This window comes from Heloderma suspectum, chromosome 10 (genome assembly GCF_057233095.1).
Source record: "Heloderma suspectum isolate Gila_16-S chromosome 10, 16-S_ref, whole genome shotgun sequence".
NCBI classification, from domain to species: domain Eukaryota; kingdom Metazoa; phylum Chordata; class Lepidosauria; order Squamata; family Helodermatidae; genus Heloderma; species Heloderma suspectum.
Genome location: NC_139467.1, coordinates 31416589 through 31438933, shown reverse-complemented (window position 1 = coordinate 31438933; position 22345 = coordinate 31416589). Strand labels below are relative to the sequence as shown.

At 48.7% G+C, this 22345-nt stretch overlaps 1 protein-coding gene across 1 annotated transcript in view; it reads right to left on the bottom strand.

The window, feature by feature from the left end:
* The window catches only part of SLC9A1 (solute carrier family 9 member A1), a 128074-nt gene that overhangs the window by 9419 nt on the left and 96310 nt on the right, over positions 1-22345 (bottom strand). Inside the window, exons 4-10 of the mRNA XM_084815777.1 lie at positions 17539-17756; positions 14934-15136; positions 8777-8866; positions 5956-6026; positions 4308-4481; positions 2863-2977; positions 396-497 (exon numbers count right to left, since the gene is read on the bottom strand). Coding sequence (XP_084671903.1) covers positions 396-497; positions 2863-2977; positions 4308-4481; positions 5956-6026; positions 8777-8866; positions 14934-15136; positions 17539-17756 — 973 coding nt within the window. The remainder of the gene's footprint in view (positions 1-395; positions 498-2862; positions 2978-4307; positions 4482-5955; positions 6027-8776; positions 8867-14933; positions 15137-17538; positions 17757-22345) is intronic.

Sequence of the window (22345 nt, the reverse complement as noted above, 5' to 3'; positions counted from 1 at the left end):
GCTGTGGCACCCCGGTTGTGGAATGCCCTTGCCTTGGGCATTCCACAACCGGGCATCCCCCCTGCCCCGACTGGCGCAGACACTGGTCTCATTTTGGCACCAAGTGAAAACATGGCTTTTTGCCAAAGCCCTTTTGAGGGCTAAATGCATCCCTAGCACATTGTTTTAACTGTTTTATTGTTTTAGATTTTCGCTGGTTTTAGCTTGTTTAATAGTTTAATATGTTTTTAGGTGTTTAAATTATTTATTATTTTATACTGTTTACATTGATTTTATCTGTACGCCACCCTGAGATCTTAATGATATAGGGTGGGGTGGAAATGTAATCAATCAATCAATCAATCAATAAAGCCACCCCCTCCTTCGACCTGATCCTGCCCTTCCCACGACCACACCTTCTGTTCTAGCTGCCGAGCCTTCTGCCTCCTCAGCAACATCTGGTTCCATGCTTCTTCGTAAGGATCTGCCACCAAGGTGTGTCGGTTATATGACCGCAACTAGAACGGAACTCAAAACAGGTTAGAACACACACACACTTGTAAACACAGGTAAACACAGCTAACATCTGGAAAATGATTAGAGTGATTCAAATACAACAGGGATGGGTAACCTAAAACCTGCCAGATGTTGCCAGATTCTAGCACCCATGAGCTCCAGCCATCATGACCAACAGCCAGGGATGATGGGATCTGAAGTCCAACATCATCTGTAGGCCCACAGGTTGCCCACTCCTGAAACAAAGAATATTGACTTTAACTTGGAGGTATACAAATCCTGTTAAGTTTTGAGCAAAGCCATTCTTACTCGGGGGATATTGGGAATGAGCTCTAACAAGAACTTCTTCAATGAAAACTTATTTTTAGTATCCTCCAAGAACGGGTGTGCAAGGAAAACAATTCTCTTTTCCGAATTGCATTTGCTTTCCCATTAATTCCACTTGTTTGAATTGGATTTGTTTTCCACCTGATTTCAAAGGAAGACCCATCCAGACTTCTGTTGCCTGCAACTTTCATTCCCCCGCCCCCAATCCAAACAGCATGAAAGGTGCATGCATTCTTCTAGTTAGGCATCAGACCTACCGAACTTCAGATGGATAGGACAAAGGGTCCCTCCACGTTATAGGCAATTTTAAAAGGTGCACAGACACACCACCCAGCTGCTATCTAAAAGTCAACACAGCTGTGGCAACAAACACTGTGTTAACTCCATTGCTCGCTCTCTCTCCCCCCCTTCCTTGTGCCTTTTCTATGAACTGTGCAAAGAGTTCTAGCCCTTTTCTTCAGTGCAAAATGCCTGCAACGCAAAGCAGTTAAAGACAAATAAATTAATGAACGAATTTTTGTTGAGTTTTCATTCGTTTAAATTCATATTACACTCTAAAAACAGACTAACGGGTGCTCATTTGTTTTGCCTTCCACAGTTTGAAAAACAAATGTACATCCTTAATGCATAGAGGGTTTGGCACCTTTGATTACATTTTGACACCTCGATATTTGAATTACTGCTGCGGTTTCAGAAAAACAGGATCAAACTCTTTGGCTTAAAATGTACATGAGCAACGGCTCCTCTGACACACACACACACACCCAAACTGGGGAGTGGTGGCATCTCAGTGGCAAGGGTGATCATGCCCCTTTTCTCTAACAGTCCCAACACACTCACAGCTGTGCAATAACACCCCTCAACGGAGAGATGGGGACAGCTGCTCTTCAGCTCTCCCCCTCTCTCAAAGGCAAGGGTGAGGAACCTCTTTCAGCCAGAGGGCCTAATCCAATTTCTGAGATGCTTGGGGGCATATCCCAGCAGTGGGCAAGGCCAAAGGCAAAAGAGACAAGGCCAAAAACACCCCAAATACCAGCACATTTTCGCTTAAGGGCAGGATCGTATGTATATTGAGATAGAAAAAAGTCCTACAACTCCTAGCAAATAGGATTGCACCCTAAAGCTCTTACTGCCAAGAACGAAGCCTTAGGAGAAACACTTCACCCTTTTAGAATGGGGGGGAAAACTGTGTGGTAGCTGGGAAACCGGCCGCAGTGGCTTAGTGGTTAAGACGCTGAACTGCAGACTGGAAGGTTGGCAGGTCAGCAGTTCGAGACCCTGGTGCTGCATGACGGAGTGAGCTCCCGTCTTCAGTCCCAGCTCCTGCCAACCTAGCAGTTCGAAAGCAAGAAATTGCAAATAAATAAATAGGCGCCGCCTCGGCGGGAAAGGTAACAGCGTTCCGTGCACCTCGGTGTTCAATCATGCCGGCCACATGACCACGGAAGCGTCTTCGGACAGCGCTGGCTCTTCGGCTTAGAAACGGGGATGAGCACCGCACCCTAGAGTCGGACACGACTGGTTGGGGACACCTTTACCTTTACCTTTTAGCTGGGAAACCACCAAACTACTGATGGTCGGGGCAAAGGGCCATCTGGAAAACCCAGAGGACTAAATTGGAGCCCCAGGTGGGTTGGGGTTGGCCCAGGCCCTGAGGTTCAACACCCGTGCTCAAATACTCGCTCTTCTATCATCATCATACTGTTGCTCCAGAGAGGTATGCCGATCCTTCCTGCCTGACGACCCCAAACGCAGTGCTCCGCTTGCACAGTCCCATCCTCACCCACCTTCTAATTGGCTGGTCAGTACCAGGTCTGCATCTGGCCGGGCAGCAAATCGCTTTGTTTCACCACATGCCTGGATTGCCAGCTAGATGCAAATGCAGATCCAGCCCGTGTGCTTTTTGTGTGGTTGTGAGAATTCTCCTTGGGGGGACTTCAGAGGGGTGACGAGAGGGCCCAGCAAGAAGGAACACTGGAAATAGCTCTGACCTACCACGGTTTTCCAGACCACAGATCCTAACGGGGTCCGTGTTCTTACCCTCTGTCTGGTTTTTTGCAAGTTGGTGCGCAGGATCTTCCGGATCTCCTCCTCTTTGTCCTTCGAAAGAGCAGGCAAGATACGTTCCACAGGCAAGGTTTTCGGATTGATATTCCTGCAGGGTTAAGGGAAAGCCTCAAAGATTCAGGCTACAAAGGAAAAGCAAGGCCCCCCCAGTATTGATAATCTAACTTTGTATTTTACCTCATTGTAAACTACACTGGAAGCATCAATGATGGGCAGTATATACATCTTTTAAAGAAATAAACCCGGTTTGGTGGGAGCGGAGCAGAGTGGGAAAAGAGGGAGGAACAAACCTTCTCAAATCCTTATGTGGATTTGCATACAGCTTCCAATGGTCAATTCAAGATGGGACCTGTGCAGTTTGCTGGTCCCTCTCTTGGCATTTCCCCTTCAGTTCATCCCCATCAGGCATTCCCCATTTTTGGCTCAAAGCTCCAGGTTTCACTAAGGAAGAACTTCAGATTTTGTACGGAGAACCAGTTATGCAAGATGGAGGGGGGTGAGGGGAAAGAAAGCTTTAGCATACTTAGCCAGAGCGCTGGCGTAACAAACTGCACCCTTCTCAAACCTGGTGGCCTCCAGGTGTTGGACTGCAGCTCCCTCATAATCCCCAGGGTGGGGATGATGGGAGTTGTAGTCCAACACCTGGAGGCCGCCAGGTTCGAGAAGGTTGACATAAGGGCTAAGAGACTGAGCTAAGAATTAAGTAGTCCTTAGTTCACATCTCATCTCTGCCATAAACTCACTAGGTAGCCTTAGGGGTAAGCCATTATTCCCTCTCTTTCAACACCCCCTCTCCTCCCTTATTTGCAAAATGATACCTTACAGAGGTTGTTGAAAGGATTTATAACAGGAGTGGGCAACAGTGATCCAGGCTGCATTGGGATCATTGGGGAAAGCGAAAGCTTCTCCCTGCCCCCATCCCCCATAATGCCCTTTGCTGTGAAGAAACAGCAATCCCCACTGCACCCAGACTGAGCGTGCAGAGGAAGAGGGAGAATGGGGATTATTCTCCTCACGTGCCCCCTTCCTCAGCTCAGCTGGGCTCCTGACAGCCTGCTGAACAGCTGTTTGGCAGGCTGTCAGCAGTGTGGTACAGCTGGGAAAGACGGGGGATGAACAGTCAGCCACGCACACCATCTTCTCCAGCACGATCACACCTCCTTGGAACAGAAGGTGGAAATGTGTGGGGGGGCATTTTGGGTTCCACAGCAGGCATTTTGGGTTTCACAGCAGCCTCCGCGGGCCACATGCCTCCAGAGGGTTGGCCACCCTTTAACAAGATTAACGTATGCAGAGCATGTTGACATTTTAAAAGTGCTATGCTTCTTCCAACATTTAAAGGGGGAGGGTGGTTTGTGAGTTTTTCCCTCTTAATGAAATAACCGCCCTCCTTTCCTTGCTCTCATTATGATACTCACTGCATAGAGACCGTGGAAACGGCAGAGGGGATCTTGCCCATTCCGCCGCTCTCCACCAGCTCGATCGCTTGCTTCATCTCCATCTTATGATAGAAGGCAATCAGCTGGGGCTCTTTCGATCGTTCCCCAGCAATCAGGCACTTCTTCACATATTTCTTGTTGAAGCGGTTCAGCCTTCAGAGAAGCATCGTGATTGGAGGGGTGGGGGGAGAAAGGGAGATGAAAAAAACAACAACCATGTAAGACTACAATAAACCATCATCCATCCAGTCTGTTGAGTTCAGGGCTGGGGAAACTGCGGTCCCTCCAGATGTTGTTGGACTAAAACTCCCATCATCCTTGGCCTGTGGCCATGCTGACTGGAGTGATGGGAATTGCAGTCCAAGAACATCTGGAGGACCACAGGTTCCCTAGCACAGGCTTAGCTAGCAAAAGAGAACTACGTGAGCTGCCCTGGGCTCCTTGGAGCAGGGGTGGGATAAAAATTAATAAGCACACATGTTTATCAGGGAGCATATAGTCATGACAAATAAAGAATGGGAATGGATGTGGAGGAATAATGTGAAAGAGCCCAGTTAATGTTACTCTTAGAGTTTATATACATATGACAGTTAGATCATATTTATCCCTGTGATGGTGAATCGTTAATCCTCAGAATGATTTAAGTTAGAGATGCCAAACAGAAGTAGCTGATACTAACCACATCTTCCAGGAATGTCCAAGTTCTCCCTCTCTGTTTGCTTTCAAGCAGGTTTTAAAGGCCTTTTTATTGCAATCTGCTTTTTGCTGAAATTGGGCTTATGTTGGGCTTATTTTTTCCAGCTGTCATTGCTCTCATTTTAACTTATAATATGATTTTATGGGACTGCTCAGAAATTGCTTAGGCTGATGTTTTTAAGTGAAAAGTGTTTAGATATCAGTTTTATATGTTTTTAAGATGTTAACTGTAAGCAGCCTTGAGAAAACTTCTGTTTTGAAAGGTGGCTGTGAAGGTTTGAGGCTTACCCCAGGCAAAGGGACAGAAAGGTCAGGCCTAGAGGCCTGGAGTTTTTATTGAGAGTAGTTCCATTTCCCCTGTTATGTTTCACTTCCCCAGTTAAGTTGCATTTCTTCAGGTTTGAAACAATACTTTCAGTTTTATGGGGGGAGGGTATAAAAAGAGAGAGTCAGAAAGACAAGAGAAGGAAGAACAGAGTTAGGAAGAGCAGAACATGAATTGGGAGCAGGAAGAAACAGCCTGGAGAAGTCTAAGTACAGCTACGATTAAAGAACTTGCATTCTGCAGCTTTTATTTTCTCTTAATGTCTTTCGTATCACTCAGCTCTATTCTGTAAATACTTCTAGATGTAATTGCTTGTTTTAACTTACTAGTAAACTGTTGTTGTTAAACCCTGTGTCTAGAGTGTCAGTCACCCCATATCTCCAGACTAAACCCTACGTTACTGGGAAGGGGAAGTTTAAAAGAAGGAAGGTGGGACCCTTAAGGAGGCAAGATATCCTTAATGAGGCAAGAGATCCTTAAGGAGTTGGTCGGGGGGTCCAGGTCATAACAGGAACCCTGACAGTGGCATATAAATAAAACCAACAGCAGCAGCAGCAGTTTTTAATGCATTTTGTTTCCATTTTTTTCTAGGTCAGCAGCACTTACTTGTCCTTCCAGTGGTGGTGGCCATAGTGGCCGCATATATCCTCAATCCCTGTCAAAAGATGATCCAAGAACTGTTTTAAAAAAAGAAAGAAGTAATGTGCATTTGTCTCTCATTCACTGCACCCCACTTGTTCATCTTATGCCTGCAACAGATGCCCAGCATGTAACTTGAAATATTTTGTGCCAAGGAAAAATACGATTCTTCCCTTCTTAAGGTTGCCTTTAAACCAGACATGGACTGAACAGCCCTTCAAATAGAGGACTGCCCTCTGTAAAGTAGAACACATGGCTACCCTGCTGGGCAAGGTGTTTCATAACCTAGGTGCAGCTGCTGAGAAAGCCGTTTTTCTTGTCTCACTCAAGCATGCTTCCCCCCCCAGATAGGATACATGCAAGGGCCTCTCCTTCTGATCTTAAGGAGCAGGCAGTATGATATGGAAGGTGGCAGTCCCCAAGTTCTCCTGAGCCCAAGTCATTTAAAGCACAATCCCATGCATGTTTAGACAGAAAAAAGGCCTACATGGGATTGTGCCTTTAGGGCGCAATCCTATGGCCACTAGTCAGTGGCTAGATGGCCATAGGATAGGATGGTTCCCGGGAAGAGGAGCACAGAGTGGCAAAATGGGGTGTTCCTCGGGGTGTGCTGAGGCGGGGAACTCGGAAATGCCAGTATGACACATCCAATGTGTCGTCCAGCTGCCGCTTCTCCTGCTCCAACTTCCTGTGGCTAGACAGCCAAAAAAGGCTGCCTAGCCGCAAATGCAGGGCAGCTGAAGCGCGGAGGGGACAATCCCCTCCACTCTCCTCCTGCCCTGCATTGGATAGGCGGTTGCCTCCAAGTTCGGAGGTGGACACCTATCCTGGTAGGATTGTTCCCTCAGTCATTCAAATGCAATCATCATCACTTGGAATTGTGCACACCTGCTGATTTAATGGTCATTCACTCCCCAACAGGGAAGGAGAGCAGCATGCAGGGGAATTTCCACAGTTACCTCTGTACTCAGACTGCAGACAAACCACAGGGATTCCTCCAGGGAGCGGGGCTTGGGGGAATGCAAGGGGGCTCTATGGATCAGAGTCTCCACATCCCTACCCTAAGAAACTCTGGGAATTGTAGGTGGTAGGTAGTGGTCTCAGGGTAGTATCCTATTATGCTTGTGGGCTCGCAGGAGTGACCACTTGTGCAACTGGGCTTCTGCACTTCTAAAAAGAACCTGAAATGAGCAGAAACACTTGTTTCCGGAACGAGGCAGGTCAGCAGAGCTCGCAGAAGGGAGGTGTCCCGATGAGGAAATGAGCATTTCTGGGATTATTTTTAGAAGGGTGAAAGCCCTGTTGCCCAAGCGACTGCTCCCACGAGCACATCAGAACCAGCAGAGCGGCCCTGTTGCATACTCCCCTTTTGCTCCTGCTCTTAACTGCAATTCCAAAAATTTGGGCCAGTGAAGAGAAGACATGACAGTTACGTTAGTACAGAACTGGTATGACAAACATTGGTAGTGTAGGCATATATTCATACGCATTCTTGTATCCCACCCCAGGAATTTGTTTTAATACCAGAACTGGCCTCATAGCCCTTTCACAAACAAATCCACTCCTGGTTTTCCCCAAAAAGCTCTCTCCATTTCAGGAGCCAAACGTTAAGGAAACCCTTCCTCCAACCTTCGCTGCTGCTGCTGCTGCTGCTAAACAAAACAGGTAATGAAAATCCCTTGCTGATCTACTGTAAATCACCCAGCAATCAGCCACTAGATCCTGGTCTACTTCTGCCCAGCCCTGCTCAATCTCCTTCTCTCCCCCTGATCTTTCTATCCCTGCTTTTTTTTAAAAAACCAATGCTGTGGTGTGAGTGGTGCAATCCAAAAACCACCACCAATACCAACAACAACAGTATGAACCTGAAGAAGCAAATGTCACAAGGTGCTGAAGAAATAGCATAGTTTGTTTGCAAAAGCAGAAGACAAAAGACAACTTCTCATTCAGGAGACAAAAAGCCACGCTTGCCTCTGACAAAGAGCGGTTGCACTCCAAACCCGCTACGCCAGGGGTGCTGAGCCTCTTTCAGAGCGAGGACCGAATCCCATTTAGGAGAAGCTCTCAGGTATGGCCAAAGACAAAAGGGGTTTGGGGCCAAAAATATTAGCACACTTTAGCTTAAAGCTCTTACTGCCGGTAACCCAGGTTTAGGAGAAGCATTTCAACCTTTTAGAAGAATAGAGGGGGAGGGAGAAAAACTGCACAGGAAACTACCAAACAATCGGGGGTTGGGAGAAAGCGGGCATGCTCTTCTGGGGAACCCCAGAAGGCCAGACTGGGACCTCACGCAGGCCAGATTTGCCCCCAGGCCGAAGTTTCTGCACCCCTGCATTAGGCATAACCAGCAGAGAACTGAAGGCCTTTTGCAAATCTGCAATACTATTTCTTCAGCATCTTATGAGCTATACTTTTGGTTTTGGTTTGTTTGGCATTGGTGCCGCCATCCGTTTTCCTTGCCATTGGCGAGATCCATCTTAAGTCACATTGCAGCCCACTCCTGAGGCGATGCCCTAGTAGAAGATCAGTAAATCTGAGGACACTGGGACAAGGTGCAGTCCAATGGCAAGCCCGCAGGTGGCAACAGACAGCTATGTTGAGAGTTCAGCAACTAAAGTCCTTGGGGTGGGGAATACGGGGAGGTCCGTATACTTTACGAGTTACTAGCTACTCTGTAAGGTGTGTCATGTAACCAGATATGAAGGAGAAGAGTAGTGAGAAGCTGGCACGCACACGCACACACACACACACAAACATCATTCACCACCAAGTAGAACAGAATGGTTACCTGCGTGTGAATTTCCTCATTGATGGACCGCTTGGTCTCTTGCTTTTTCTTCACGGCTAGAAGGTCCACCAAAGGGCGAATAGTCATGCCCTGTGGAGAGACACAACTGATTAAATTCCGTAGGCCCTAAACAACAGCAAGGGCCTGTGTTTGGTTGGATTTATCATGAGCCTTCCTCCACTTGAGCGCCACCCAACACCCAGGTTTTAGTGCTCCTGGTTCCTTGGAAAACCAGGGAGCTGGTTGAGCTCCACAAGGAAGGAGAGGGCTGCTAGGAGCACCTGGTACTGCCCGCGTCACCCCCCAATTCCAGAGGTGAGCCAGGTCCTCAACAGGGCCACCAGACATGCAAGTAGGAAAATCTCCAAGAGACGTAAGAAATCTGGCTGAAGACATAAACCTACATAGACTGACCATGTTAATGGGCCCCCTACAGAGGACAGATGGCACCACTAGCTCAAAGCAGACCTGGCAGGGATCTGACCATGACAACAGAACCACAGAAGGCTCCTTCACCTCCAGATCACCACTGTTGTCTCCCGAACATAAAAGAACCATAGAATCAAAGAACAGTAGGGTTGGAAGGGGCCTACAAGGCCATCGAGTCCAACCCCCTGCTCAATACAGGAATCCAAGTCAGAGCATCCCTGACAGATGGCTGTCCAGCCTCATCTTGAACGCCTCCAGTGTGGGAGAGCCCACCACCTCCCTAGGTAACTGGTTCCATTGCCATATTGCTCTAACAGTCAGGAAGTTTTTCCTGATGTTCAGCCGGAATCTGGCTTCCTGTAACTTGAGCCCATGATTCCGTGTCCTGCATTCTGGGATGATCGAGAAGAGATCCTGGCCTTCTTCTCTGTGACAACCTTTCAAGTACTTGAAGATTGCTATCCTATCTCCCCTCAGTCTTCTCTTCTCAAGGCTAAACATGCCCAGTTCTTTCAGTCTCTCTTCATAGGGCTTTGTTTCCAGTCCCCTGATCATCTTTGTTGCCCTCCTCTGAACCCTCTCCAGTTTGTCTGCATCCTTCTTAAAGTGTGGTGCCCAGAACTAGACACAGTACTCCAGATGAGGCCTAACCAGTGCTGAGTAGAGGGGAACTAGTACTTCCTGGGATTTGGAAGCTATGCTTCTATTAATGCAGCCCAAAATAGTATTTGCCTTTTTTGCAGCCACATCACATTGTTGGCTCATATTCAGCTTGTGATCGACAACAATTCCAAGATCCTTCTCGCTTGTAGTGTTGTTGAGCCACGTATCCCCCATCTTGTAACTGTGCATTTCGTTTCTTTTTCCTAGGTGCAGAACTTGGCATTTATCCCTATTAAATTTCATTCTGTTGTTCTCTGCCCAGCACTCCAGTCTATCAAGATCACTTTGAATTTTTTTCTGTCTTCCAAAGTATTAGCTATCCCGCCCAATTTTGTGTCATCTGCAAATCTGATCAGCATTCCCTGCACCCCCTCCTCCAAGTCATTAATAAAAATGTTGAAGAGCACTAGGCCCAGGACTGAGCCCTGCGCTACCCCACTCGTTACCTCTTAATCTTTAATACCAAAGATTAAATGTGCATAAAGAAGTATACGCCTAAAAACATAAAGCGTGAACGCAGCAAACCCATGTATCATTATAGTTACGCTCACGAGGAAACTACAAATTGCTCCTCTGCCCTGTGGAATGTATGCTTGGTGGTTAAAACTAGCCTCCATGAAACCTGTAAAATGGTCCCAGAAGTTCCCCGCAGGTGAAAATGTAGCTCATCAGGGAGAAGGATAAGGCTGGAACTTTTCACCCTGAGGGAATACCTGGAGCTCTGGAAGAAAATGGCCGCAACAGCACTTAAGTGCAACAGCACTTAAGAGGGGAGGCATCATATGAGACAAGCCATAGGTTCCACTGTTTACGAGGGGATGCGTAGAATCCCATCCCACTGCCTCACTCTGGCAGTGGCTGCTACTCTCCTTTGAGCAAAATGGACCAATTCCCCTCCCTCAGCACTCAAAGCCTCCTCCAGCTACAGCAGTGGAGTGCCCAGTTTGGAGTGGCCCCATAGCAGTGACTGGAGGCTGTGGTGGGTGGACAAGGGTGGGGGTAGAAGAGAAATAACTGTTTTCAACTGTTTTTATGTATTTTATGGCTGTAAGCCACCTTGGAAGGGCTTCTGCCCTGAAAGGCAGCCAAGAAATATTATAAATACATACATACATACATACATACATACATACGTGCTTGGACCAAACTAGCAAGTGCTGGGAAATCTCCCCAGCTGCTGCCACCTGCATGGATTGCTAAAAGGCAGCAGCCTGTGTCCTTATTACAGGGGTGGGTCCCGACAGCCACATGGAGAGCTGGGTTGGGGGGGGAAAAACCACGACCCCCCCTCACACACACACACTTTGAGGTTTAAACTTCCCCTCCCTGCTCACTAAAATGGGATTGTTGAGGGGTGAGAAAATTAACACCTCTCCCACCCCCAGCTATCCCCTCTGAAATCGCTGTTTCAACTGCAATGTCAGCAGGACTGGGATTACTCAGGGTGGGGTGGCGGGGCTCTCCCCCCCCCAGCATTCCTGATCAGGACCTCTGTCCTGATGCTGGAAACAGCGGTGTTGGAACAGAAGTCTCCCCCCTGAAAAAGCGGGTGGGGCTCCCCAGGGTTTAGCAGGCCACGCCAAGGACAGTGGAGGTCTGCATGCAGCCCACTGGCTGATGGCTGCTCACTCCTGCCTTTCCACCTCTTCTGAACTGCAGACAGAACAGGCTTCATTCCATTTGCAAAGTGGGCAGCATGGGAACTGGCCTCTTAAGGATGGGCTGGTCCTGCAGAGGGGCACAGGGATCCCCAAGCTTGGCAGCATTCAACCACCGAGAGGACGGTGCTAGGGGTGTCAGAGAAATCCACAACAGAACCAAGTGAGTGTGGATTTTGATGACTCCGTCTAGCAGATTCTGCAGTCGGGAAGGTCCTGCGGACTTACAGACTGTTTTTCTAACTTTCCCGGTTTTGCGCAAATTTTGTCATAGAAAAATACGCCAAAAAAACCAAGAAAAAAAACCCAGCCAAAAATGTGCATTTCCCCTAGGCTAATGTGTGAAAATGCACATTTGGGGGATTTTGTGCATTTGGGGGGAATCCGCACATTTTCGCTCGTGCACATTTGCGCAAATGCACACATTTGGAAAGTTTAAAAAATTCAATTCCGTGGATGGGCGGACAACAGAACGAAAGGTGCCTGACAACCCACGACGCACAGATGGAATGGATTTAACACAGTCCATACATCCTTCGTAGTAGGCGCACTGCGGAGCCCAGCATGAAGGACGGATGTGCATTGTCACAGAATGGGTGTGAAAGTGCTGAGCCCTGCCCTTGTCTGACTAGGGGAGCACATCTGGCATTTCGGGCTGGGTCGCAAAGCAGAGAGGCTTCTGGATCCTCTGTCTAAAGCAGGAGAAGCCCAGGTTTGATCTGAGCCTCCTTAGCGGCCTCCTCAGAGGGATCTGCTCAAGCAGCTGATTTGAGCACCGTCTTAGCAAAACAGTCAATAGGCCAGGTTAACTGCACAGCAGGAGACAGATGTGATGGATAGCAGCTCCCACAAGGCACTTCAACGAATGAGAGAAAACGGGCCTGGGATCAGACCGTGGTGAAACCAATATGGTGGAGGAAATGATCTGCAGAGTAGGTCACCAAATGCCACTCCGGGGATGGGGTGGGGAATCAGCCCTGTTGCAGAATAGTTTGTTGGAGGGCCACAGGGGAAAGGATGGTGGCTCTTGAGTGTGCGTCCCATTTCCCACAGTGGTTAGCCAGATGCATCTGGGAGGCCCACTGATAGGGCCTGTTCGCCTTCCCCTCTTTTGCCCCCTATCAGCTGGTGTTCAGAGGTGCACTACCTCTGAATGTGGGATACCCTTTTAGCTTTCATGGCTGATAGCTACTGACAAGTACGACCTGCAACAAAATGTTGCAGTCTAGCTTGCTCTTGTCCAGGGTTCAAGCCAGTCAGCAATGCCCTCTTCCAGGATACTCCATTCCATTCCACATTACCTTCCTCACCCCCCTAACAGTCAGCATTCAATGGCCACTGAGCATGCTCACTGGACTATTTTGGGATTCCCCCCCCCTTTTCTAGGATTTTGCTTTCTTTCAAAAATGTTTTTACTCCTGCAAATCCCAGGGCTCCCCCAAAGCCTGCTGATACTTCCCTCTTGTGCATGGATGTGCATGGGTGGTGCTGTTTTGGCTGCATAGCAACAAATAAAGGGCAAGATGACAGATCTATGTGGGGTTACCCTTGAAGACGGTTCGGAAGCTGCAGCTGGTGCAGAACGCGGCGGCTCGCCTGATTAAAGGCAGCTGCCAGCGTGATCACATCACTCTGGTGCTGAAGGAGTTGCACTGGCTACTAGCTGTTTTCTGGGCCAAATTCAAGGTGTTGGTTTTGACGTTTAAAACCCTATATGGTTCTGGCCCAGCCTATCTCAAGGAGCGCTTCCAGCAACACCAGACAGGCTGCTCAATGGCCTTCTCTCTGTCCCATCAGCCAGGACAGCTAGGCTGGTGAGGATGAGGGAGAGGGCCTTCTCTGTGGTGGCCCCCGCTCTGTGGAACTCCCTCCCTAGAGAACTCCACCATGCCCCCTCTTTAATGAGCTTCCACCACACATTGAAAATGTGGTTGTTCAGGCAGGCAGGCATTTGGGGTGGGTTAGGGTATTTTTAGAAATATGATGTTTTAATGTTTATTTTAGACTGTTTGTATTGTGGTACATCGCCCAGAGTGGCTGGGTGACCAGCCAGATGGGCGATTAAGAAATGTAATAAATAAAAAATAAAATAAAATAAATCTCTTCTCCTTGGAATTTGTCCAAGCCCTTTTAAAAAGCTAGCAGCCATCAGCACATCCTGGGGCAGTAAGTTCCATATGTTAAATGTGTTGTGCAAAGAAGCACTTTCTTTTGTCAATCAATTTCGTTGGGTGAACCACTATCACCATCCTGAGTTCCAGTATTAGAAGCTTGAGCGATTATAGGACAAAAAAAAGGGGGGTGGAGTACAGATGCATTTGTGGCTTTTGCAAGTGACACTGGATACGACACTCTCCGCATGTCATTGCAGCGGCAACAGCTGCAGCCGGATCTATTTCCTTGGTGCCTTCAAAATCTGCTCCCTCAACCAGGAGCTCTTGAACTTGTCCTGTCCGACTTGGTTCAAGGCACCCAGAGATGCTAAACCAGCAAGGCACATACAAGCAAAGACTTGACAAGTCAGGTCAGGTCTGACTTGACAGGTCCAGTCCAGGAAAGACAAGTCCAGGCAAGGCAAGGCCAGTTTAAGGGTGCTGAATAGCCACACAGATTGGACCAGGCCGGGTCTTCCAGGACCTTGGCCAGCTCCAAGTTAGTGGAGACTCGAGGAAAAGGAACTGTTGACTCGAGGAAAAGGAACTGTTGACTCAGCGACAGTCAACAGCTTTCTGAAGCCTTATAAAGGCCAGCAGCTAAAGACCTGCAGTTAACTCCACCCCCTCAGAGAGGTGGTTTGTTTCTTAAAGGGCTACTGCTTGATTTGTAGCCGCTGGCACCTACGGGATAGGGGTGGTGAAGGCTGTAATGGGAGAACATCATCTGCATCTGAGGCACATCCTCTGGTCTGGAAGGCCCCGGCCTAGTGGGGACTAGATTAATGGAGGCAGTCTCCTCTGCCTCTGAGTCCTCTTTGGAGCCAGAGGATGGGTCAAGCCTGGGGAACATGCCAGAACTTTCCCCTTCCTGTCAGCTGTCAGTTCTTAGGCTTGATGTAGACATGAAGCCAAATGAGGTAGTAGAATGGGCTGCCTACTTCAGATTGCAGCAGGGAGTATTGCCTATGTTACTGCCAGCACCAAGCTAACATGGCCAGGAGAGCAGTCTGGGATAGAACTCTTTCCCTCATGTGATAGTTTGTTGTTGTTATTGTAACTGTAGCGGGGTTGTTGTTCTTTTTGTTTCGACATGGGAGAGCAATAAAAATGGCTTCCCCCTCCTGAAGAAGTAGTGCAGCCCTCAGGTTGCTACCACTTCCTCCTGCTGCACGAGTAGGCCGGACTTCACCCGACAGCTGTTGCCAAGATGTCCCCAGGCCGAGCAAATGGAGGGCTTATCTGCAGGCCTACCTGCACAAAGACTGTGAAGAAAATGACTGTGATGATGGCCGTGAGGAACATGTCTCTCATGGGGAAATGTTCGTACTCCAGCAGGTAGCCCAGGGAGAAGGCGATGGCCCCTCGCAGGCCGCCATAGGCAATGATGAACTGATCCTTCGGGGTTAACTTCACAATGCGGAATTTGTTGATGAACCACGTCAGCCCCAGGACTCCTGAATAAAATCATTTTAAAAAAGAAAAGGATGACTAAAGATAATAGGACCGAATGCTTGAAATAATCTGGAAACAAAATCTTCACAGAAATGGCGCCTATCCAGAATCACCGAATTTCACATAGGGGAATAAGGAGGCGCTGCTAGCAGCAGGTGGCAGAAAAGGCGCTACTGCGTTTTGAGAGACTGAGACAGCGAGGCATGAGCACAAAGCAGGAGATACCGAGATGCGCCAGGGCAAGGAAGACATTTAGCAAACACACACGCACGCACACGTGGGCAGCTCACGGAAGCAGCCTTGACCCACGTTCTGGAGGAAGAAAGTTAATGATGTCACAGCGGCAGCCAAACTGACTCAGGAGAAAAGCGTCTCTCCCTCATTCTATTATTTTGTTGGTCCTTGAGAACAAAACAGCATATGAACACTGCTAGAGGATTGTGGGATTCAGGGAGGAAAACCTCCCGGAATGCGGAAAGCTAGCACATCTGAGAGTAGGGTCGCTTAAAACCCTTCATCTTGACATGCTAGTTTTCTAAAAGCAGGGAAGCTGTTTGGGAGGCGCAGCTTCATTATCTGGTGTCTTTGGGAAGTGGCCACAGCCCTGGAGCCACATGTTTAATTTCTCACAGTGCCCCTGACCTAGCATTGTTCTGGGGTGTTATGGGAAATTAGCCACCTGCAGCATTGCTTAGAGCATGACCACCACAGCCAGATAAACCCACCAGTGTCCACTGGCAGAGGAGGGGGCCCCACCAGGGGACACTTTGCCCAGGACCCCGTCAAACCTGGAGCGGTGTTGTTTGGTGTGCATCACATAATTATGAGGGTGGGGGCAAGGGGGGAGGGGAAATCACTCAGCTACCCCAACAAGAAATGTTTTTAGTCTCTGGCACAAAAGTCCTTATCTTATCTCCACCTGTGGCCACTGCTGAAGCATCAGATGGAACAGTAAAGAATTCTGCAGCTGGGAGAAAATCATGCCTCAATGGCCTAACTTATTCCAGTCCTGCCACCCTTTGACCACAGGAAATCCTGCTGAGATCCTCTCTGGCTTTGTCAACACTGGCCTGTGGGCAGCTGCCTGGGCAAAAGAGCCAGCCTGACCTGGAAAGCCTTTTTAGTCCCATCTGGGTCAGGGGGAGCCAACAGGCAGCTTGGGCGGGCGGAGATGCTCCAGAGCAAGGCTAGGCAACTTGGAGCCCTCCAGACAGTTTGGAGCATAATCCCCATCAGCCCCAGCCAGCACAGCCCATGGCCAGGGATTGTGGGAGTTCCAAGCATCTGGAGGGCATCAGGTTGCCTACCCCTAGGGCCGCTTCTCAGCCCAGGGAACTTTCCACCCCATCGCTCTGGTGGCTTACTACATGGGCTCTGTAGCCTCCCGATTCTAGCCCTGGAAGTTCCCAACAGGCTTCTGCCTCTGCACCCTTCAGGGACAGAAAACTGCCCTCAAATGGGGGAAAGACATGGGAGAAGCAGCGATTTTCAGCATCTAGAATTCTGGAGGCAGCACACACTTCTACCCTTGGGTGGCGCAGTCCCTATAAACCAGGAATGAGAAACATGTGGCCCTCCAGATAGTGCTGGACTGCAACTCCCATCATCCTCCACCATTAACTATGCTGACCACGATGGATGGGAGTTGGAGTCCAACGACATACATGCCCCCGCAAGGTTTGAAACATGTTTTTAAAACTGAAGTGGGGAAGGTGTGACCCTCCAGATGTTGGTGGGTCCCAACTTCCATCAGCCCTAGCCAGCACAGCCAATGGTGGGGGATGATGGGAGCTGCCATCCAGGAGAGGGCTACACACTCCCCATCCCTGCCCTGAAAGGAGGGAGAGACTGAAGCCCTACTCACAACGTTATTAAAGTTGTGGAACTCACCACGCAGGCGGGGCCATCCTGAGGAGCCCCACCCCTCATGCGATGCATCGTGGTCATGCCCTTGGCGTTTGTGCTGTAGGTCATGTTAGAAGAGGGTCGGGACTACCTGGCGTGTCCCTGCTCCCTGCCTGTGTGGTACATTTTACAGCTTGAATAACACATGAATGGGGCTAGAGCAGCCTTCCCCCAACCTGGTGCCCTCCAGATGGGTTGAACAACAACCTCCTGGCCAGGGGATTCTGGGAGTTGTTCTCCAACACATCTAGAGGACACCAGATTGGAGAACGCTGGGCTAAAGATGCCACGCAATAAGGCAGAAACATCGAATGCCTGGTGCTCTTGATGCAGGGAAAGCGTTCAGACATTTTCCTTGTTACGGGCGGCCCTTCTCCAGTTGAGGCTTGCTGTTCTGGTCCTACATGTGTAGGGTTCTAGGTTTGTCTTCAGTAACACAAGCCCCCCTGCCCCATTCACCTCCACTTGACCTTTTCCCATCAGAGCCTCTGCCCCTCACCTAAAACCCTGGCAATCAAGCAGAAAATCAGAGTGCTAATGACAAAGGTCCAATTCCAGTGATGCTTCCCAGCCACAGTGGAGACACCGAGGAAGATGAAGATGAGGGTCTCGCTGACGCTACTCCACATCTTCAGGAAGTACTTGATGGTGGTGTGGGATTTATGGGAGATATTGGCCTCCACATACGGGCGCATAACAACCCCAGCAGCAATGAGCCTGCAAGGGAGGGAGACATGTGCTATGGAAAGCCAAAGAAACCAAAAGCAGGCAATTAATTCATTTCTCCCCGACTCCCTGGGAGACCTCCTTCATCCACATTCCACAACAGCTAACTCTTCAGTTGGCTCTAGGACAGAAAGGAAAGGACCAGAGTTCCATGGGAGACAGAATACTTCGCATATATACAGGTCCAGGAGAGATGGAACTCCTTTTGACTGCTAGCACTAGGAACTTTCCATCTGAAAGCACCCTTGCCCAGCCATTGCTGTCCCACGTTTTGGGCTAGATGGGCTCAGAGTCAGGGAGCTCCTCACAGCTTATAATGTCAGGCTGTAGGTCAGTGGTAGTGCATATGCTCTATATGCAGAAAGTCCCAAATTCAATTCCTGGCATCTCCAGTTAGGTCTGGGAAAGAGCCCTGTCTTGAATCCCGGAGAGCCACTGCCATTGAATCTCAGGCCTGTGGGCTGAATCTGGCCCCTTGGGATTCCCCAGCCCACACCCCTTTTCTCCCAACCATTTTGTGATCTCCCAGCTTTTCTGCAATTTCCCCCCCCCCATTCTAAAAGGTTGAAATGCCTCTCCTAAGACTTAGTTACTGGCAATAAGAGATTTAAGCTAAAATATGATGGGGGGGGGAGTATTTTTGGTATATTGTCCCAGCCCTTTTCACTTTCTCCACCACTGGAATGTGGTCCCCGGGAGTTTTGCTGAAATTGGAACATAGTGTAAGGTAGCTTCCTATGATCCTGGGTCAGACAACGAACCACAGAATAACAGATTCATAACATGTAAATACAAATGAGTAGAAAACCACAAGAAGCTGATGGACCACTGGACCACCTTGCTCAGTATTGTCGACACTGGGCTTCTTTACCTTAAGCAAAAAGCCCACATGCTTACTGGGGCTTTCTTCTTCTGGAGTCTTTCCGGGTTTATGATGGGCTACTTTAGACGGCAAACGTGTGATTTGGAATTGAAAACTTCCCTTCTCGGCAATGCTCTATATGTTCAATGAAACAGCGCCATCTAGCGGCTGAGTTATAGCACCATGGCAGCATGACACACTGCCAATATTGCGCCATTACCTTTTATTACAGCTTACCTCAGATCTTTTTGAAAGCTGGTTAAAGGGGGGATAAAGGGGGGAAAGGGCGGGAAATGTCCTGGAGGTTGAGGACGTCATGTACGGGCCCTGCAAACTTCCACGAGTGGCCAATCATGAGCATGCAATGAATTGCTCGTGTAGAGAAGCTCACTGACTGGCAGCAGCTCTCCAGGGTTTCAGGCAGGAATTTTCCCAGCCATAGCTGGAGATGCCAGAGATCAAACCTGGGGCCTTCTGCATGCAAGGCAGCTGCTCTACCACTGAGCCACAGCCCCTCCCACTGGATTCAGCTGTCGGGTTGAAAGAAGCTCAACATCCCTGCTGCGTACCACACTGAGCAAAATGGGTAGAAGTCTGAAATGGGACAAGGCATCTTTCAATATTCCTACACTAGGAAGGTGAGGGACAACCATAGAGGATTGGTAGCACAAAGCTACACCTGCAGTTATTGTGCCACAGAGTTCAGAATAAAGGGAAACACTGGAAGATCAGCAAAGGAATTCCCTGCAACAGAACAGAACCCTTTCCCCAAGAGGACGGCAACAGTCTTGTCCTCCACCTCATGGGTGCTACCAGATGGGGCTTTTATTGTGCAATCGCACTGCCTCACTCACAACATTTTACCAGGGGAGGGGGTCTTCCATTCGTAACCCTCCTGTGTTTTCCTACCACTTCTTCCAGATTTTTTCTTTCTGCGGGAAATCCGTTAAGGAAGAAAAGACAGAATAGCTGCACAATGCTTTCTGAGTTGTAGCAAGGCATGGGGGGGGGCTCCATCTGGAAGGCCCAGCTAGTGTGCCCTGATCCTTCTTGGAAGAGGGTGTTGCATTCTAACGAGATAATCACAAGCTGAACTGGCAAGGAAGGGCAAGGTATCTGAATAGGCCTCCATCTGTGACGTCTTTTTTTATAGAATGTCAGCTTTAAAATAGGAGCAGGGAGAATTTCCCCCAGCCTTCATGGTTGACGTGATGGGGCACAATCATGACCAAGAAAGAAAGAAAGCATGGAGACTCGCGTATCCATGTACATCACTTGAAGACTAGCAGCTGAATATGTGAAAACATTCAGCCTTGTATTTAAGCACTCACCACAGGCGACCAGGAACTGCAGGCAGGCGAATGCATGGAATTGCATGTAGCTGGGTAAACAGGCTGGTGCAGGAGGGATGGAGCCCTTTGTACCCACACAGAAACTAAGTGAGCTGCTAGAGGAGTGAAGCCTCCTCCTCCATGCCCAGCATAGAAACTCTCCGTCTCCCCTCTGACACCCCCCGGAGACCAGTAAAAAAACAATGCAGGCTAATAGCTTTTGTGGGCTTGTTTAAGGTGATATTTGGTCCTATGAAGAGAGTTAGATCTGTTATGGCTCATTTACAGAGGCAAGTCGTCACCTAGAGATGGAACATGCATGAACGAACCAGCTCTGAGTTCTACTGAATCGACAGGATGTGCACACAACTATTACCACTTTCAAACGAGACTCAAGAGGGGTTCTAACTTCCTCTGCATTGCCCCCATGGTTTACCGCCTCGATTGGATTTCAGCTCCTTTCCCTGTGCAGTTGGAAGCCATTGTTTCTCCTCTAGCTGAGAGTGTTGAGAATCCTGGCTTCACTAGCAACCGAGCCTGTCGATGACTCACTCGTCAGGTTTGGTGGAGAGCTGTTGCTACGTCAGCCTCTCATAAAACAGGGTTACAAAACAGGAAGAGAGGCCCTATATTTTATTGGCCCAACCGAGATTGGCTTCACGCAATACATTTTTCTGAGGCAAAGAAGGAAAAGAAATTGTACACTGAAGCACATATGCTCTCTTTGTCTCGCTGTCTGTGGGAGATTGTCTCTGTTCAGTCTTGCGAGTTACGCTGACAGTGCCATCCTGTGCACATTTACTCAGAAGGAAGTCCATGCTCATCATGGCTGGCTGGCATATGCTGGGAGTTGTAGTCCCACACGTCTGAAGGACACCAGGTTGAGAAAAGCTGGCTTACTCCATTGTAAATGTTTAGGATGGTGAACTCCATTACTTTTCAAGCAGGAGCAACTTTAGCTCCAGGCACTGCCACTGAGTCCTTTTGGGGGCCTTTCCCATGCAGTTGGGTGGCCTCAGCTGAAGGCCTTTCCAGGCCTCTCCTCCCTATCCCCCTCCACATCATCCAGGCAAGGACTGATAATTCTGTCAACAGGCAGGCAAATTCTGACAGGCTCATGGTCTTTGGATAGGAATGGCTCTTTTTCTCATCACTAGGAGAGAGCTTGGCTCTGCATCTGCAAAATCTCCCAGATGAGGTCCACGTTGCTCACTTTCTCGGCCACGCATTCAATTTCGCCTCCAGCTTCTGTACAGTCCAGCACTGCAGCTGGCCAATCATGTTGCTCTTTGTCACTTGGGCTCCTCCTCCACCAGAGCTAATTGGCTGATTGCCTGAGTTCTCCTCTCCACTCCACCACCTTACAGCTGATACAGGTCTCCTGACTCCCCACCCCCGAAGCCTCCTCTAGTAGCTCAGATCACAGCAGCTGGACAACCACTAAAACAAAAAACAAGGCCAAGGTAGAGAGCCTCTGCGGAGAGTGAGCAGCTCCTGCACAAAGAAAGCAGGAGAATGAGTTCATGAGAGCAAGAAAAAGGGAAGAACTGCACTTGAGGTGAGTGGACTTTGGGTCTCGCACTGAAGAATACTGGTTTCGGAGGACCGGTTCAAACTGTTATCCATGTACATTTTTAAGACTCATGCCCCAAGAGTCTTCTATGAGCAGTTAGATGTGTGTTGGTTGAAAGTTCAGATGCAGGTATGGGTAGTAAGCTGAAAAGTCCAGGGTTCAAATCCCATCTCATCCATGGACCGACTTGGTGCGCTTAAGCAAGCCACTGTTACTTAATCTCAGCCCACCATCTGTAATCTGGGGGAAAGTAATAGTTGTCTACCCTGCAGGGTTGTTGGATGGATTCTTGAGATTATGTTTGCAAAGCACCTTGGGTACTTAGGAAAAGGATTGTATAAATGCAAAGTATTATTAGGATTAAGCGTGACACGGACATGGGTTTTCCTGATCACATGGATGAAGTCGCCTTTGCAAGCTGGCAGAATGAAAGGTAGCCAAATTCTCCCAAAATGCAAGAGTTGTGCAATTCTTCTTCTTTTTTAAAGATGCATGACTTTCTTAAACAGATCAACATATTGTGCTTGCAGAATAAGCATTTTGTCACGGCAGACATCAAAAATGCAAGAGTTGTGCAATTCTTTTCTTCTTCTTTCGAAGATGTATGACTTTCTTAAACAGATCAACATATTGTGCTTGCAGAATAAACGTTTTGTCACAGCAGACATCAAAAATGGTTGCTTCTTCTTTTGGAGTAGAACAAAACAACACGGGGTGCTGCAAAGCATAGCACAGTTTGTGCCCCTTTCAAAGGTGTGATCTGACAGAGGAAGGGCCACAGCTTGGTGTCAAAGGACATACTTGGCATGTGGAA